Source organism: Falco rusticolus, chromosome 1 (assembly GCF_015220075.1).
Source record: "Falco rusticolus isolate bFalRus1 chromosome 1, bFalRus1.pri, whole genome shotgun sequence".
Classification (NCBI taxonomy): Eukaryota; Metazoa; Chordata; class Aves; order Falconiformes; family Falconidae; genus Falco; species Falco rusticolus.
Window position 1 is genome coordinate 31,098,155 of NC_051187.1, and position 17,080 is coordinate 31,115,234.

A 17,080-nucleotide genomic window follows, 5' to 3' on the forward strand; every position below is an offset into this window, starting at 1 on the left:
GCATCAATTCTGAAAAATGTCACTGCTAAGAACAGATATTACTTAATCGTGACTGTGCTACTCCCCTCAGCGTGTTTATAATGCAGTCAAGAGTCTTTCTTTTCCCCATTCAATTCTTATTCTTAATTTCAAGTATGGAATAAAAGTGAAATGGGTGGAAACCTATGTTTTCCCTTAAGTCATTAACAACAAAATGCAAGTTTGTTCAATAGAAGACCATGATTTATTGGCAGTTATTTTGAAATACAGATGACTGACTATAATAAAAAGACATTTGTAAAGAAACAGGAAAACAAACAAATCTCATCTTTACATGCATCACTTGAAGGCATTGATTAAGGGGACACCATGTGCCGGCAGTTCCTGGTGCAACTGACGGAAGAACATGGCACATTTGTTCCTTTCCTGGGTCTTGCCTAGGGTGTGGAACAGCCGGGCTTGGAAGTAGAGAACGTCTCTGAGCTGCTCTTTGCTGTCCACTTTGGCAAAGTAAGTCTTGGCTTCATTTAGATTCAAGATCGCAGATTCCAAAGCTGTGGAAACAAGGGGGACAGTCATATTTCAGATAACGTCACTATAATAACAACTCCAAGCAATATAGCTCAGTTCTAAGGAGCCCAATTATACATTCTTTAGCGTTTCAAAACAATTTGTGTCTTAGCAACATGGTCTTTCAGTTTCTGTTATCCAGCCTTTGCTGCAAAATATGGGTGTGAAAGTATGGGGATACACAAGATTCCATTACAGACACCGCATCTGTTGAATAACTAATTCCAAATGAATTTTGCTGTCCAGTAACTAGGTAACACGTTCTGCTGTATCATTTAAACTTTTTTAACAGTGATCACATAGCAGGACACCAACATATATGCTGGTTAGCACTTCTCAACTTCTGTGAGCAGTTTCAGCGAGGAGAATTACTCTTCACGCTACCTTCAATCTTCTTTTGTGGAGTGTAGGAAGCTGCAGAAGCCACCTGACATTTAGCCACCAAGAACATGGCACGGCCTTTGTCGAGGACAGCTCCGTGGGCCAAGACAGGTTCTATCGCCATGTGCAGGATGTTCAGGGCTTGCTCAGGAATGCCAAGGATCAGCTGAAAGACAAACACTTGCTGGTCTAATACTGGAATCCACTGGTAAGAGCAGCTTTTTCAGAGAAAATCTACGTAAGGCACGTCTGTTTCTAATAACGCAATGCACTACAGACAAGGACACAATTTGTTTACCCATAATCTTAGTTTAAATCAAAAAGTAGAAACGAGCTGCTCTCTGAAATGATTAGGCACAGCTTCTCCACTGCAGTCAGTGCTGACAACCACAGCCCTGCCAGCTCTGAATAAACAACATAACTGAACTCCATTACAAGCATTATTTTTAATTCAAACACACGCCAAACTGTGCTACTAGAAAGCCAAAATGCTAGTAGAAAAAATAACTGAAGAAATTAAGGCGGGGCAAATTTATCCTTGCCTGCTTAATTATATGCAATAACTACACATCTTAGTGATACACACGAAACTCAACTTTTATTAACTTCCTCAAAAAACATTTTACATTTAGACTATACTTCTTCAGAATCAATAACTCCAACAAGGCTGTGTTCTCATATCTCACAGGAGTAAAACCAGCATCCAGATCCCCAAAATAAATGCTGCCCTGCAGCCCTGTGTGAACACCCATCAGCCATACCTGGGAGAAAGCCAAGTTTAGCACCGTTTCCGAAGCCAAGTACTGCAGGCTGTACTCTCGAGAAAGGGCCAGAGCCTGCAGCAGGACTGGCAACGCTATGGTATGACACGAAGATCTCCAGTAGAGCTCTGCTATTGACAGCAGCACGCTAACCAAAAGAGGGGGAAAGAATTACAAACGGTTTTCTTCTGATGAAAAATGTCCACTTGTTTCCCAAACAATTATTCCATCTATAACGGTATCGATTTTATTATGAATTATACTGCTGCATATGCAATAAATTTCAATTACACCCTCAAGGGGAGATGCCACCAACATACAAAAGATTAAATGACACTGTAACTACTCCAAAGGTTAGCACAAAGGTGCAACTACACACATGCACTTCTATTTCCTATTTATTTTGGTTGCAGTGTTTCCTTCTTCCCTAGGTCTTCAGAGAACTTTAATTATTACCTGTTAGTTTACATACTAAAAATGACTAGGTTTCAATTCCACAATATTTTGCAGATTCCTCCATATCATGATCAATAAATGAAATTATTTTGTAATCTCAAGATCACAGTAGGTAATCTGAGGACTAGTGAAGTCTGAACACAGACAAATGGAAATGGCTGATTCTAATCACTGCAAAGTGGCTTCAATACTCTGAAAATCAAACATTCTTACCTAATCACCATCTCGGTGTTCTTGATTTTCTGGCAGTGGATCAACAATTTCTGCAAAAGTTTGTGTGCCTCTGACATCTGATTTTGGGCTTTCAATACAATGGCTTTTCTGCCATGGTAGAGAGAAAACATCACTGATCGTATTTTTATTTTAGATACAATTCTGCTCTTCAGAACACAGCAAAATAGGTCTCTGTTTTGTGACCTCTTTCTTGTAACTCCAGGATGGCATTCTGACAAAGTATACACACTCTATAGACACCAGCAGGGGGAAAACCAGCTACTTCTGATTCCAACTGGACAACTCACAGGCAGAAAGGATCAAACTCATAAAACAGCTTTAGATAGAAAACAGGGATTGCCAAAACCAAAGGCCAAACAGGCAGCAGAAGTGGCAGGTCATGCAAGCCAGAAAGCACAAGTAATTATTTGTAAGAAAAACAGATATGAGGTAAAGTAGCCAAAATTGGCTTGAGCTAATAAATGGATTTGAAGCAACAGGGAAGGAACGAGAACAGGGAAATAAGAAACAAATACCCAGCAGCAGGGAATGTGTACAAATGCCCCAAACCCAGACACTGAGCAGAATATTTAAAGACCAGGGAAATCACAAATAGTCCAATTCCAGAAGGACAAGCATCAGGTCCCACAGCTTGAATACTGTTCTTCCGGCTTGCTGGCGTTGGCTGTGGTTTTAGGTGTTTTGCCTCATTGAAAATCAACAAGAAATTGCTTTTAACAGTAAGTCGTTTCTCACACTCACCAAATAAGTTTTAACCCTACCTATTTCTAATGTGTCATTCTCATTTAGAAACAAGAACCCATTAAGGTGAGAGAAAAATCATATTGTTCTATTTTGTAGATGCAGAAACCAGGACACAGATGAAGACACTGAAGCTCAGACCAGGCTGAGATCCCTAGCTACCTGACATAAAATCCTGCTTTAGGCTTGGGTTTCAGTACAGCAGATTTTGAAGAAGTATTTTGTGTTCTCACAACAGATCTACAGCTCTAGAGTTAACAGCAACTTCAGCAGCGCTATTCCAGTTCTTAAAATGTCCAGAGAAAACAACTAGAAATTATTGCTGCAGGACATACACTAATGGAATAAGCACCACAGGTTAGACAACGGGACTGTAATCAGTTCTGGAAAGGGAAGAACATGTAAGCACACGTGACTGCCAGCAATCATTCCACTAAATTTTTCATTATCTTCGTGGGCCACACCTGCAAGTGTGTGCAGATGAATGATTTCTTACCTGTATACGCCTTCAATGCTGTTCAGTGCTGTAATTCCTGCTACGAGAGAATCTGCTATATGGTATCTGCCATCATTCATGGCTCTCTCAAACTGTATTTTCTGATCAAACAGCATCCAAAGCTAGACAAAGAGCATCCAGGAACACGTTTTAGAAGCAGTGCCTGCTCATTTTCCAATCCTAAGTTAAACTTACTTTCTATTTCCCCTGTGGATATTTATGTCTAGACACAATTAACTCCACTGTCCAATTACTGGATTTACTAATTTACTAAATTACTGTCCTCAACGGAAATGCTCAGGTCTTGATTGATGTTTCAATACCAAAGCTCACCTATTTTACTGCATTTGAAGTAAAAAAGCTCTTTTAAATCATTACTAATGCTTTGAAACAGTAAAGTTGTTCTGGAGTGAAAAGGACCAAACGATATTTAACAGAACTTTGGACACGTCAGTGTAAATACTGCCTCACAGACTCATGTGTTCATGTGTTTCCCAGAGTGACACAAAAACTGGCCTATTTCAGTTATTTCTGGATTGTAATATATCAGAGTAAGTAGCACTAATTAAACAGAACTTTGAAGCTCCAAATCAACGCAGAGCATTTAATTCCTGTATGTGCTCACGAGGGAGATTTATATTCCTCTGTCAATGACATTTTTATTTAAACAGCCTTTTCTTAGGAGGCTATGGTGAAAGAAAGGTCTCACCAGCCTTAAAACAGCAGAGGCATCTTTTTCATGCTTTTATAGGAAAGTTTATGGTGTACAGCTTCGGTGAGGCCATGAGCCAAGTGAAATTAGCAAACATGTAGCCCAAGGCATACAGAGGGAAGAACTCAGATGCAATGGAATTCAGATCTTACTGTATAATAGTCTACAGGCTAAATTACAAATATTCTACCTGTGCATGCTGACTGTTGGGAGGGAATCTTTCCTCTAGGTGTTTCAGTATTTCAGAAGCAGCTGCAAAGTATCCCTGCAACACAAAACCACCCCTCTGATTAGTGTCTGATCAGTGTACGCCAAGGCAAGCACCACTCCCCTTGATTTCAACACAACCTTCACGGGAAGAACCTGCTGAGCAAAAATGCTGTATTGCCTTCGCCCCCAACGCAGACATTAAAGGCAGAACAAAACACGAGTCAAGTCTCGCGCTCTCTGTCAATAACACCCACGCATCCTCCCAGCCAAATGACATTTTGTGCCGCTAACCATAAAACTCACCTGCTCTGCATGTAGCTCAGCCAGGTGACACAACACGACGGCAAAGGACTCTGTGTTATTCTGCTGAACGCCCACGTTCACGGCCTCCAGACTGTTCATGCTCAGCAACGTTTGGGCTTGTTGAAGTGCCATAGTGCTTGTGCAAGAGAAACATCGTTTAACTTTCAAGCAATACAAAACAACCATTTTTAATCTATTGTCTTTTTATGACAACAGCCTACGTTTTCTGGTAAGCTGGGGCCTGTGGGAGAACGAAAACTTGTAAAACAACTGCTATCCAGGAACTCTGGACTGTGCAGGCACGTCAAGCACGACATGCTGAAAGCTGCTCACAGTCTAAGCACAGAGATGCTGAGAATGAGGGCACAGGAAAAACTTAGCATCTTCTTTGCCCCTACTAAATGGAAAGTCAATCTCTTCTCCAGTATGAGTTTTAAAGGAACACAAGAGAATGGAAACAATTGCACTCAGCCTGGATGAATCAGTCTGATTGCTTTATTTTAGTACACTGGAGAGACACAGTCACTTGTTACACCTATATAAATAACTCAAAATGCATTATGTGCTAACAAGAACAGTGAGCTAACCTAAGAGTTCAAAAGAAACAAAATACCTGTGGCCGTATAATCTCCAAATGGCAGTCTTCTGAGCTATACTAATATCAATAAGCTCTGACAAGCTGTGTTTCCAGTGCAACAGATCAGAATCTTTTAAGGCATCCATTAGTCTGTTGGCAGCCTTTCCTGCAAAAGCTCTTTGCTGAACCAAGGACTGTATTCCCAGGGAAGCAAGGTACTGGGAAGAAGGGAAAAAAAAAAATACTGACAGCATTGAAAGACAACAGAGTACACTACACATGCAAATTACACCGGAGCAAAAGTCCTAAACCAAGAAAAAAATCCCAAAGAAAAAGACACGATGTTATTCAGCACAAAGGAACACTGCTCCAGGCATTTCTTTAAATACCCACTTATGCACACCCACACATATATGAATGCCATTTTGTTAGATGAGAAAGGTAATTTCCACTCCCCCACACAGGAGCCTTGAAGAGGATGATGATACAACTTGTACCTGGATTTCTCCAATGATGAAACAGCTGTGAAAACACAGAGCCTTCCCTCCCTTTCCCCACCAAGTGGCCAAGCCTGCTCTCATCTCCCAGTATCAGCCGCTTCATTCCTTTTAGAGCAATTCTCTTAAAGAGACTGCAGGTCTTTGGGAAGACAGAACTAAACAGTGACAGCCAACAGACTCAGGGCACAAAACTATCGAAGGGAAGGGCTGCCTTGCAAAATTTCACAGCCGGGACCGAGCCGTACAAGTAAATGTGTTCAAAGCCCTGCCAGAGGCATCAGCCCTGAGTTTCACGGAAGCGGAGGCCTAAGAACCTCCCCTGAGCACCAGCAGATTGTGCTGCAGGCCTAAGGCCGAAACAGTGCCCGGGGCCAGGGCAGTTGCCACAGAGAGGTCTTCTGCCTGAAAAATGAGCAAGTTAGAAGGAAAACCAGTGAGCCTTGCAATAGTGCACTGGCATTAAAGCACCTGAACTCTGGTTTGTTAATGTAAAGAATAAAAATCATAGAAATCACTAGATTTTGGAGTGTTAAAACAGATTTGTTTAAATTCACTTACAAGTTTTGAACGATCCAGTCACAAAACCCAATACCCTGCCATGCATGCTCCACTTGCCACACGTGTTTGTCCTAGAGTAAGGTTAAGGATATATGAAATGGACTTACTGGCAAACCAAAATGTAAAGATTTGTTGACAGAGTGCTCCAGCAGAACACAGCTATCAAATATCTTCTGCTCCAAGATGTACAGCCAGCTCTAGCAAGGAACAAAAGTTAAAAATCTCACTGTAAACAGGTGATGGCTGCAGCACTTTTAACTTCTCTTACTTTTTGCAGAGAATGCACAAAAACTCACTGGAAATACAAGCCACTCTTCAGAATTAATCTGACACTAAGGAAACTTATATTAAATGCTGCACAGCAAAATATATCAAGAGTGCAGCTAGGCTGGGACACGGGCTTGACAGCAGTCAGCGCCGGAGGTTCAGGGTAATGCACAGAAACCCCATTATACAGTTAACTGTGGGAAGCAGCATCTCAGGAGTTGACACCATTGATGGCAATTCGTTACACCAATAATGCTAATAAAATTAATAAAATTAATAAAATACAGAGAAATTAAGTCTCTCCTCCTTCCTTTATGTTTGCTCAAAAGAAAGCTGATTACTCATTGAGAATCCAGCAGACAATAAGGAAGAAGTTTATGAAATACTTTGTCTCTTGAAAACATGTAAGACTAAACTTCGAGCTTAGCACTGCGATCTCAGTACTCTGGGATCACACCTCCTGTTAAAGAAAGCAATCCTAAATTGCCACAACACCATCCTGTGATTTCCCTACAGTTCTTTGCTCTGTTGACCCACCGGCCAGACAGTCATATTTAAATTACTGAGGCATTTGATGAGATACTACTGTAAGAGTAGTTCTGCAACAGTTCACTGAGCCAAGGCTCAGATAGCAGAGACAAAGGTGACTTAACCTCCCCCCAGCACAGCTATCTTACCAGGCAGTGCTGCAGGCAAACATGGTCATTAGACTCCTGTGCAATTCGGATGGCTTCCTGAAGTGCAAGTTCAGCCTGTTGGCTATCAGCAAACAAAAAGGGAGAACACATCAGTATTCCCACAGTGCTTCAAATACAGCATTACAATACAGAGGAATATTGATCTAAATTATGCACATTGCACTGGGAAGACAACTGACATAATAGGCTGCTAAGAAAGCCTGTACTTTCTTCCTAGCACTTCAGCAATCTATCCTAGCCTTGAGGATAATAAGCCAGACAGCCTCTGCAAGCCAATACAAAAATGCAACTGTAACCCCTAAGCAGGCTTTCAAACCCTGTCTGTGCCAATGTGCCAAGTTCTTGTTTGAACGGGGGCAACATTAAGCAGCTGCCTGTGTAGAAAATGTTGCTGCTCTCAGTTTTGCAAATAGCCTTCCCATCTCCAGGCCTTTTACATGATGCATCCAGGCAGCAGTCAATAAACGCAAATCATAGATGGAGAAGGGTAAGCCAGCTTTATTGACAGAGTAACACCCACCCCTATGGCATTTTCCAATTAAAAAAGCTCAGATAGCTTTTTTATTATTATTATTATTATTCTCTTTTCAGATCATCAACAATATGCTGATTTGCATGTTAACAGAAAACCAACCACACTTTCTTGAGAACATAGCTGAAACAAGGCATTTGCATCCACTGACCTTTCTGAGGTCACAGAAATGTAGCAGTTGAAAACTTAAGTACCTAGGAAACAGTTGCAACTGGGCACAGACAAAGTCAACTCTTACCCTACTGTAGATAGCTCAGTTATTATGGAAACTAAATAAATGTCAAAATAAAACCAAACCAAAACAAATCAAGATTCCAAGAAAATTCCAACCCAACTACAGCCATTATTAAATTAGACAAAGTCCTTTCTTCTCCTGAACAGATTTTCAGAATTAACAAAAGGTCTACCTATCAGCATTTACGAGGTGCCCTAAGATGAATTTTAGTTGTGTGTCACAATATATTAACTTACTAATGGCCAAACCGACAGTGCAGTGCAGCTAGGTTCAGAGCAGCGTATCTCAAACTCCGACCGTAACCTTCATCCCCGTTGCTTTTGCTTTCTGCTCCAGTGAGAATTAAACGGTCAAAATAATGAAGGAGGCTGTGTGTTGAACTGAAGACATCTTGCACTCTGAGACTGTTTAAGTAGCTTAAATAATGCTAAAAATTGAAGCAAAATCAGCTTTAACTATACAGAACTATTAAAACACAGATTTTGTTTATAATTACTATGTAAAGGTTGCCCAACAAGTGCAACTGTCAAATACTGCATGGCCAGGAAAGCGCTTGATCAGAAGTTGCAGCAATACTGATACTACCTGTGCAGAAATTCTGTAAGTCTCGGATAAAACTGATTGTTTTCCCTAACAGGATCTTCCAAATGTCCCATAGGCCAAGATCTGGCCATCAGAATTATCCCACCCAGCCTGAGATATCCACATAAGCAGAATCCCTGTATTTATGTGCTAAGGGAATGGGGAACGGACTGCATCTGCACCCAGGGAGATACTCAGAAGCACAAGCACTGCATCCAAATGCCATACAGATAGAAGGGAGATAGTAAAACTATGTATTTTCTTCTTCCAGTGAGACCTGGGCAGCACAACCCTTTATGTCAGCCAAACAGAATACTGGAGGGGACTTCTGGAGTTGTGAAGTCCACCCCCTGCTATGGCAGCCCTTTCAAGGATATGTCTCCAAATGGGAGCAAGGAAAACCCTGTCTGCCTCAAGCCAGGGCTACTGGGAGGAAGAGTTAGAAAATACAGCAGGAAAGAGTTCACTGGGAACTCATGGAACTTGCTCAAGAATAAGTTGTCAAGGGACAAAGCAAATGTTCTCAGCACAGGTCTGGAAACAACTCTCCACGGGAGTTGTCTATTGTTTTCAGTATAAATTGCTATTAAGCACCAGAAGTAAGGCAAGCAAAATCAACAGATATTGCACTTATTACTGATTTTTAAACTATGGGAGTATGAGGCCTGAAATTTTTTAGGGAAAGATGTAAAAAGAAGTAAGTTTTAGATTTAGTTCAACAAGAATGCACTCACATAGTCTCACCAAAATTAAGAGGATTATATCTGTGCATAAAGCTAGACATGTGGTGAAGTACTTAGCTTAATTAAGGTTTCTGTACCTTAAGGAGTTTCAGTCTCAATTACTAAGCATTTACATGCAACTTGCTCACATTCTTATCATTGGCTTATATTTCAATATAGAATAAATTACTCCCAAATAATCCCATCCTAGAGATAAGAAATCCCCTTACAACGATTTTGGATGAAGAAACAGATACTTACTGCTTCAGCAAAGTCTGGATTAAATTTTAACAAATTGTTCAATTCCTTTTGTAAAGATGCTGGAGTAAGAGCCTTTGTTTCATCATTCTTTAATAAAGAAGCCTGGAATAAAAGTTGAAAATTAAAAGTAAGATACTAAGTAACTCAGTCTGGAGGGTTACAAATGTATTTTGATACATACTTGTCAGTTTGTTATCTGCTTGGAAAGAATATTAAAGAAGACTTTGTAGCTCTGCAGTGGCAGTTCTGTTCTATGCTACATTATAGCATTCACTTTCCAGAGATCAGAGAGACCATGTAAAATAAAAGCTTATTCAAAGGACTCTTTTCAAGGTACTTAAAAAATTCTGTTCAAGTTTCTCTTTGAAGAACTACCACAACGGATTGCTCACTGGAATTACCAGTATCTTCTAAAAAAAAAAAAATAAAGAAATCGGGAAACGAAATAAAAGTAAATTCATAGTTTGCTTCGGCAAGTAGATCAATTCATAAAACATTACAATGATCTAGTTACTAGAATAAGTATTACTGAATAATAGACTTCAAAATTCAGAACCCTCCGGAACATCCCAATTCCTCCACCATATTCTAATTAGGAGGGGAAAAAAATTTATACACACCAGTAACAGATCCTCTACCTAAATCACACCAGCTAAAACACACAGTATAACATCAGCGCAGTTAAAATCCATATGTTGCGTCAGACCACTGCGGTCTGTCTTGTCTTCTCGTTCAAACCCATTTCTAACTCTGCTCCTGTATAAGGGCTCCCCTACTCTCCATGCACACGTTTATGGAGGTTGAAGTGCCAGCAGCTGGAGCTAGATCACTGAGGTCCACGTGCCTGTCATGCTAGCGACTGCAGGGGGGAGCACAGCTCTGCGCTGGAGAGAGGGTATGTGTGGCTGTGGGCGAGCATGAGGCTGGACTAGGCAGAGAGCAGGATAAGCAGCTTGAGAGCCAAGTATTGAAACAGCCATAGGACTGGGCCTGGTACATTTCTCTGAACGAGACAACTGGATGAAGTTCAGGGCAACCAGGAGGTCCCAAGTCAACGGATGGAGAGAGACTGTGGGGCCACTGGGTCAACTGAGAGATGCACTTGTAAGTGTCTCACATGTGTCACATCTTTCTGCTGGAGGCAACTAGAGACAAGACAATCCAGGGGCTAGTTACTTGACAGTAACTAGAAACTGAGCATATCAGCCTAGTTACTGGTGGAATCAAGAGAGAGAGCAGCTCACGTGAGAGCGTACGTGTGCATATATTTCATGCTAGTGGACCTTCATCCTCATCAGCCAGAGGGGAACAGGATAACAGACAGCATGCTCAGCCTCAACGCTGATTGCACCCAGGGTCACGGAGCTGCAGGAGCCTAGCCATGATCAGACTACTGGATTCAACAACCCCTAAGAGTAAGGAACCTATGGCACTGAAAAGTTACTTTTGAAATGTTTATGAAACATCACGCATTATACATATTTTATTTTTTTAGCAAGCCATTATAAGCACGCAGTGCGTTTACTGACATTTGTGCTCGTGTGTATTTCTGCCCCATTTTGTATTTACCAGCTGGAATAATCAACAAAACTGCACATTTCACAGACATCAAATCTGAGGTGAGTAGTCAGAACAGAAGCGACTTTCTCTGAATCAAATACCATCATGTGGTGTACATGTCTAGATAAAACACTTCTAGCCCCAAGAGCTCATACTGAGAAACTACATGCAAGGTATCAACAAATCTTCAGCAGATCTAAGAAAACATCACGCCTATCACTGCGGATAAAACTGAAAGTGAAATTCATGTTATGGTCCATTTACTCAACTTTATTCAGAATTAACATACCTGCTGAGAAAGAAAATACTCTGCTTGTTTCTGGGAAAGAGGCCCACTGCAAGATATCTCTTCTTCCCTGATAAGAAGCACTCTGGTTAGAAACAAGGGTAATAAAACAGAATACAAGGAAAGACATTTTATCAGACACCACACTTTTGCTTTATAAATTTTTAAGAGATATTATTGCTCAAAGCATGAAAGGAAACTAGAAGGAGAAAACTCTAAATGAAGAATAAAATCTACTACTTCGAAGTTAGCAATCCGAATGATTTCATACAGTTTGGTTGTAATCTTCAACCTGCAGAGATCAGTCAATATGAATGTTACACTAAATACACGTGAAAACCCAGAGGAAAACTGCAGACAGAAGATTTGGGGTTGACATAATCAAATGGCTTTGCTCAGTTTTTCCTTTCTTCTGAAGATAGTCACAGTGAAATGAACTGGCACTTTGGCCACATACATCACTCCAGAAAACAGCTGTTCTGCAAGAGCAGATAGAAATTTATTCCACGGAAAGACTATAGCACACAGCCAGACTCCAAAAGCTGTGAACTGACTCATGCCATAGCAAAGCATGCACACACACAAGTTTATATAAAGACAGTTTAGAAAGTACATTTTAAATATATAGATACACAAAATGCTTTTAGGATTATTCTTAGTGGAGCACTCCTTTAGCAGGTGAAAAGTCTCAATATTCGCTTCTCATTTTTACATAAAAAAAGACACGAGTTCTTTTATTTGGAGAAGGGTGAAAAGAGAAACCAAAACCATCAAGCTTAACTTTTTCTTAGCGGGCAATCTTTCCTTGGTGGAAGCTAAAGTGACCTCGCCAACAGCTTTAGCACACCCAGAGAAGTCGTTCAGCAGTGGGCTGTGCAGAAGGAAACTGGCCTTTAGCCTGTGATTCCTTCCGTGAGCGTGAGAATGGTACTGCCATCTTCCAGGAGACACTGAGCAGAACCCTTACAATTTACAAGTGTTACCACATGGTGGCACCAAGGAAACGGAGAGGCCACCCAGCTCTGCCAGGGTGCGTGAGGTTTTAAAAAAATACACGAAATTATAGTACACTACGTCTCTACACCGCAGCTGAAGTTAATGACAGGACACGCTCAGGGCCTAGATGAGCATTCGTGGAGTTTGGAAGGTTTAACAGGAATAGCACATTGGGCTGGAAAAAGCTTAAGTTTACTCTGATGTGTACAGACGTAATCTAAAATAAGACCAATTCTCTTAAGTGGGAAAGACTTTAATATTAATATATCACCTTAAAGGTACATCAAGTTCTTCTTTCTCCATTTTCCCCTCCAGTTCCTCTGTATTTGTCAGTTCCATATCATTCTCATCAATTCCATTTTTCTTCTCATCGTTTTGAAAGTACTGCTGAAGTGCAGTGTAAAGTTTATAGACCTGACTAAAGGAAAGCTTATTGTATGCCAAGATCATATGGCGCAGAAACAGACCTGCAAATGAAAACATCTGTTACAACAACTGTCTGTAAGGCTGCTGTTTCAGAGAGGAGACTAGAAATCATAATAACCTGAAGCTTAAATTGCATTATTTAATTTCCCTTTATTGTCTCATCTCAGCCTACCAATTCATAAAACTCAACTTCATGGAGTGTAAATCTGGTATTAATTTAGTGGCAAATCTCATGGACTATTGGATCACAGAAAAAAAAATTAAGATCAGGAAGAACTACACAATATGCAAAGTTATTAGTTAATATGAAACATCTGAGTAAGTCAAAAATCATGCTATGTAATCTTTACAACTCTCCAAAAAGAAAAACAAAAGCTGAATGAATTACACCAATGACAGACATCACACCAAATATAGCTTATGAATAACAATTAGTTACCTACTACACTTGTTTTATGAACTTCTGGCTCTGTCCCTGTAAATGAATCTGAAAGGTCATCAAAAAATTGCTCCATGTCTTTCAGTTCTCCTTCTGCCATAAGTTTCAGCCTAAACAGGGAAAGAAAACCACTTTTTTTAGGATATTAATAATACGCATCAAACTATTTTTTTTTCTATTTCAGGTATATATGAGTAAAAACAAACAGAAACAAGCCGTAGCTAATTCATTAGGCCCAGAAGGTTTTTATATTCATGAGCCAAATCAAAGCATATCAAATATTGAGACAAATAATAATCAAGTTTGGGTGGGGTTTTTTCCTTTTTAAACAGCTCTTTTAATAAAGGAAACAATTAGAAAAGATTGTTGTTCTTTTAACAAAGCAATTAGGAACCCAATATAGACTGATTTTTAAAACTGTTGCTGTTTAGCGAGTAAGCTAATATCGAAACAGATTGTTATAGTTGAATTGAAATAACTAGAGTCCAAAATAAATTCACTAAGTATTTATTAAGGCAGGAAAGCAAAAACAGCACGCTGGGTGGCCGGGGAGTCGCAGCTCCATCCAGGCTCGCAAATTCCGACAAGTAACAGCCCTTTTATCCTCAGCTTCAAGACCAGTTTAAGCAAACAGTTATGCTCTCAGTCCCGTAGCAAGAAGCTGTATATTACAAAACTAATCTATTTTTACACTAAGGTCTAAACAAAGACAAAAGTTGTCATAGTAACATGAGATTACGGTTTAACATTTGCCTTGAGAAAGTACATCTTGCAACCTCATGGTTAAATCTTTTCTCGCCAGACAGAATGTTCTCAAATCTGTTGCAGCAAGATCATTCCTTTTGTTAAAACCCCATTTGATCAGCAAATTACCCTTAGTTACTTATTACACAGACCCCCTGTATCACAGCAACTTTAAAACAGACAGCTTTGATGTTCCGTTTGTGTGCCTTTTAGAACTTTAGAACTAAGAAAACTGTAGAAATACATTTTTACTCCAAAAGCCTGACTTTTTAAACTATACATTTAACACATCTCAGAGCACTTAATAGAACTGAGAGTAGATATAGATAACACAGAGCATGCACTTAACGGCTTCATCATCTTTCACTGAAAAACGGGTTGTAGCGGCGGTGTTCTCATGTTTCTGACGCAGAATACAGAAGCCACCAGCGGGAAGGGACTGCAGTTTCTTCGCCTCCAGCAGCAGGGAAGCCTGGCTCACTGCAACTTCGTGCCTCCCTCCGCCGCGGGGGCCCTCAGCTGCCCCCCACCCCCGACCCGACACCCCGATCGCAGGCACCCGGTTTAAGGGGTTTCCGAGGGCGGCCCCGGAGCCCACCTGATGTGCACGGAACTGGCCAGGTGCGGGCAGGACTCCTCGATGGCCTTGCGCAGTCGCGACAGCGGCATGTCAGGGCCCTGGGGAGGAGAGCGACAAGTCGCGGCAGGTCACCACGCAAGCGGCTCCTCGGCATCGCCCTCCCCCCCCGCCTCAGGGCCAGGCCCGGACCTGCAGCAGCGGCAGCAGCAGCCGGTTGAGCCGCCGCCGTTCCAGCAGGCCGAGCTGCGCGCCGGCGCGGCCCAGCTCGCTCAGAAGCACCAGCAGCGCCATCTTGTAGGGGGTGACCCAGTCCTTGATGCCGAAGACGTTGGCATGCACCACGCCGTTGGTCATCATGGGGTTGAAGTAGAGGCTCTCATGCACGCTCGCCATGGCGGCGGCAGGCCGCGGCCGAGCCGCCCGCCGCCCGGGAGACCCGCCTCGACCGCCGACCAATCACCACCGCCACCACGCGGGCCGCGCCGCGGCCAATCAGAGGTGGAGCTGTGCGCCGCCGCTGCGGGGCCGGCTGGCGCACCGAGCCCGGGGCAGACGTCCCGCGGAGAAAAGGTTCCGGGGGCTGGAAGCGGGAGGGCGGCGGCACGTTATCACCCCCGGCCTGGTGGTGGATCACGCCTTGCCCTTTGGTATGGGGCTGCACGCCGCTCCCGCCGCGGCCTGTGGGGTCGGCAGGGCCAGCACCCGAACTGTGACCCCACGAGGTCCCCGCGACCCTTTGTGGGCCTCGAGGAAGGCCTGATGGCCACCAGTGCCATCCCAGGTGACTCGGCCCCACGTGTACCGGTGAGGACAGCCACGCTGAGAGCCCACGGCGTTTCTCTGCTGTGGGGGAGGCCATGGCGGGATGCACAGAGCCATATGGGGAGGCTGATCTGTGCTCCGATGCCAGCACTTGCTTGGCGCAGCTGGAGACCACCACAGAGTGACATCACTCCTGTTCCATGGGGTGTCTTGCAAATTAACTGCGATGCAGTAAAGATATTTCCTTCCACACATAGGTTTTTATTTTCTCAATAATTTGTTAAAGGACTTCATTAGAGCCTCATGTTCCCAAAGAAAATGCTCCAATTATTATAATAGTTCTCATTTTTGTAAGTGAGAGCAAAACAAAACTCCGTATTATCATACATCTGCATGTCCCCAGGGATTTCAGTTGAGCTGTTCCTGATTCATGCCTGGGGGTGGCGAGAGGAGGAGGAGGCAAATCAAGCATGGAGTAATTTTCTAAAATACATTTACATTTCAGAAACTTAACATTGTAGTTAGTTGTTGCTGGCATAATTAATGACACCTTCCTAGCCCTCAATGAACTAATAATACTCATTGAACGGTAGCTGAATGTAAAACCTGGGAAATAACTACAGTGATTATCTTATAAAGGTCAATTTACCGATGTTTCCTGACAATGTAAGTATGACGGCTTGGGTGGAAACACTGAACGGGTGGAGCGGCTTGGCGGGGAGGAGGCGGGGTGTGTGAGGCAAAGGCCGGGCTGCAACCAGCATCTGCAGAAGTTGGGAGGAAGGAGGAAATGACACATCTGGCTGTCCTGTCCCTGTGTTCCACTCTGAAGCCAACACGGGAATGCTGCTGGCAATCCACCCCTCTGAGGTACTGAGAACATTTACAATAAGCTTTTTAAGCACATTTACATAAACTTGCACACCTAAAAAGCAGCCCTCCAAATAAGCAGCAAGAGATTCAATTCAAGATTAGGTAATGCAATTCAAAAACTCGTCTTTTATCTTACCTAAAATAGGCTGAAGCCCCTCAGTAACTGAGGCCTGAGCTTACAAAGTGTGAAACAACTACCGTCTGCATTTGGGGATCCCTGCGTTTTCACACAACACTGAATCTATCAAACCGAGCCTCCGTAACCTGAAAACCTTCTCAAAGGTAATTTCAAAGCACTGTGTATCTGGTTTAAAAAGTGAATACTATAATGATTGTTCCTATAGGTATTAATATCCATTCAAAAATTCCCAAATAAGGCTCAGCAATTAACTTTTTTTTTTTTAACTTTACTATAACATTTTGCAAATTGTTACATTAAATGAATATTCCTGGTAAGAATCGCTTCTCTACCTCGCTTTCTCGTGGTGTGTAGAACCTTGGGGGATTACTGAGCTGCAGAGTCATCATCACTTGTTATTTCATGGCAGAAGTAAATGGGACATCTAGCATTAATAGATTTAAATCTTTTAATGCTTCTTTGGTAGAGTCCAGAAGGGTCAGTGAGGGCAAGTCTTATTA

At 42.1% G+C, this 17,080-nt stretch overlaps 1 protein-coding gene across 1 annotated transcript; it reads right to left on the reverse strand.

The window, feature by feature from the left end:
• Positions 1-200: 200 nt before the first annotated feature.
• ANAPC5 (anaphase promoting complex subunit 5) lies at positions 201-15,282 on the reverse strand. Its single transcript, XM_037375448.1, has 17 exons — positions 14,996-15,282; positions 14,825-14,904; positions 13,483-13,592; positions 12,889-13,084; positions 11,625-11,691; positions 9,776-9,877; positions 8,447-8,637; positions 7,423-7,504; positions 6,586-6,675; positions 5,457-5,638; positions 4,844-4,979; positions 4,521-4,595; positions 3,619-3,740; positions 2,361-2,468; positions 1,692-1,839; positions 934-1,096; positions 201-533 (listed from the first exon to the last, which is right to left on the reverse strand). Exons 1-17 carry the CDS (start codon positions 15,197-15,199, stop codon positions 319-321), a joined length of 2,271 nt encoding a protein of 756 aa, XP_037231345.1. The 5' UTR covers positions 15,200-15,282; the 3' UTR covers positions 201-318.
• Between the last annotated feature and the right edge of the window lie 1,798 nt (positions 15,283-17,080).

What these genes read in the sequence shown, in the direction of transcription:
- ANAPC5 (XM_037375448.1), bottom strand. Translation starts at nt 15,199, where the DNA reads ATGGCGAGCGTGCATGAGAGCCTCTACTTCAACCCCATGATGACCAAC. An exon ending in TCATAAAACAAGTGTAGTAG is followed by an intron (nt 13,085 to 13,482) that starts GTAACTAATTGT and finishes TTTCATTTGCAG; the next exon opens with GTCTGTTTCTGCGCCATATG. An exon ending in AGCATTGAAGGCGTATACAG is followed by an intron (nt 2,469 to 3,618) that starts GTAAGAAATCAT and finishes CTACCATGGCAG; the next exon opens with AAAAGCCATTGTATTGAAAG.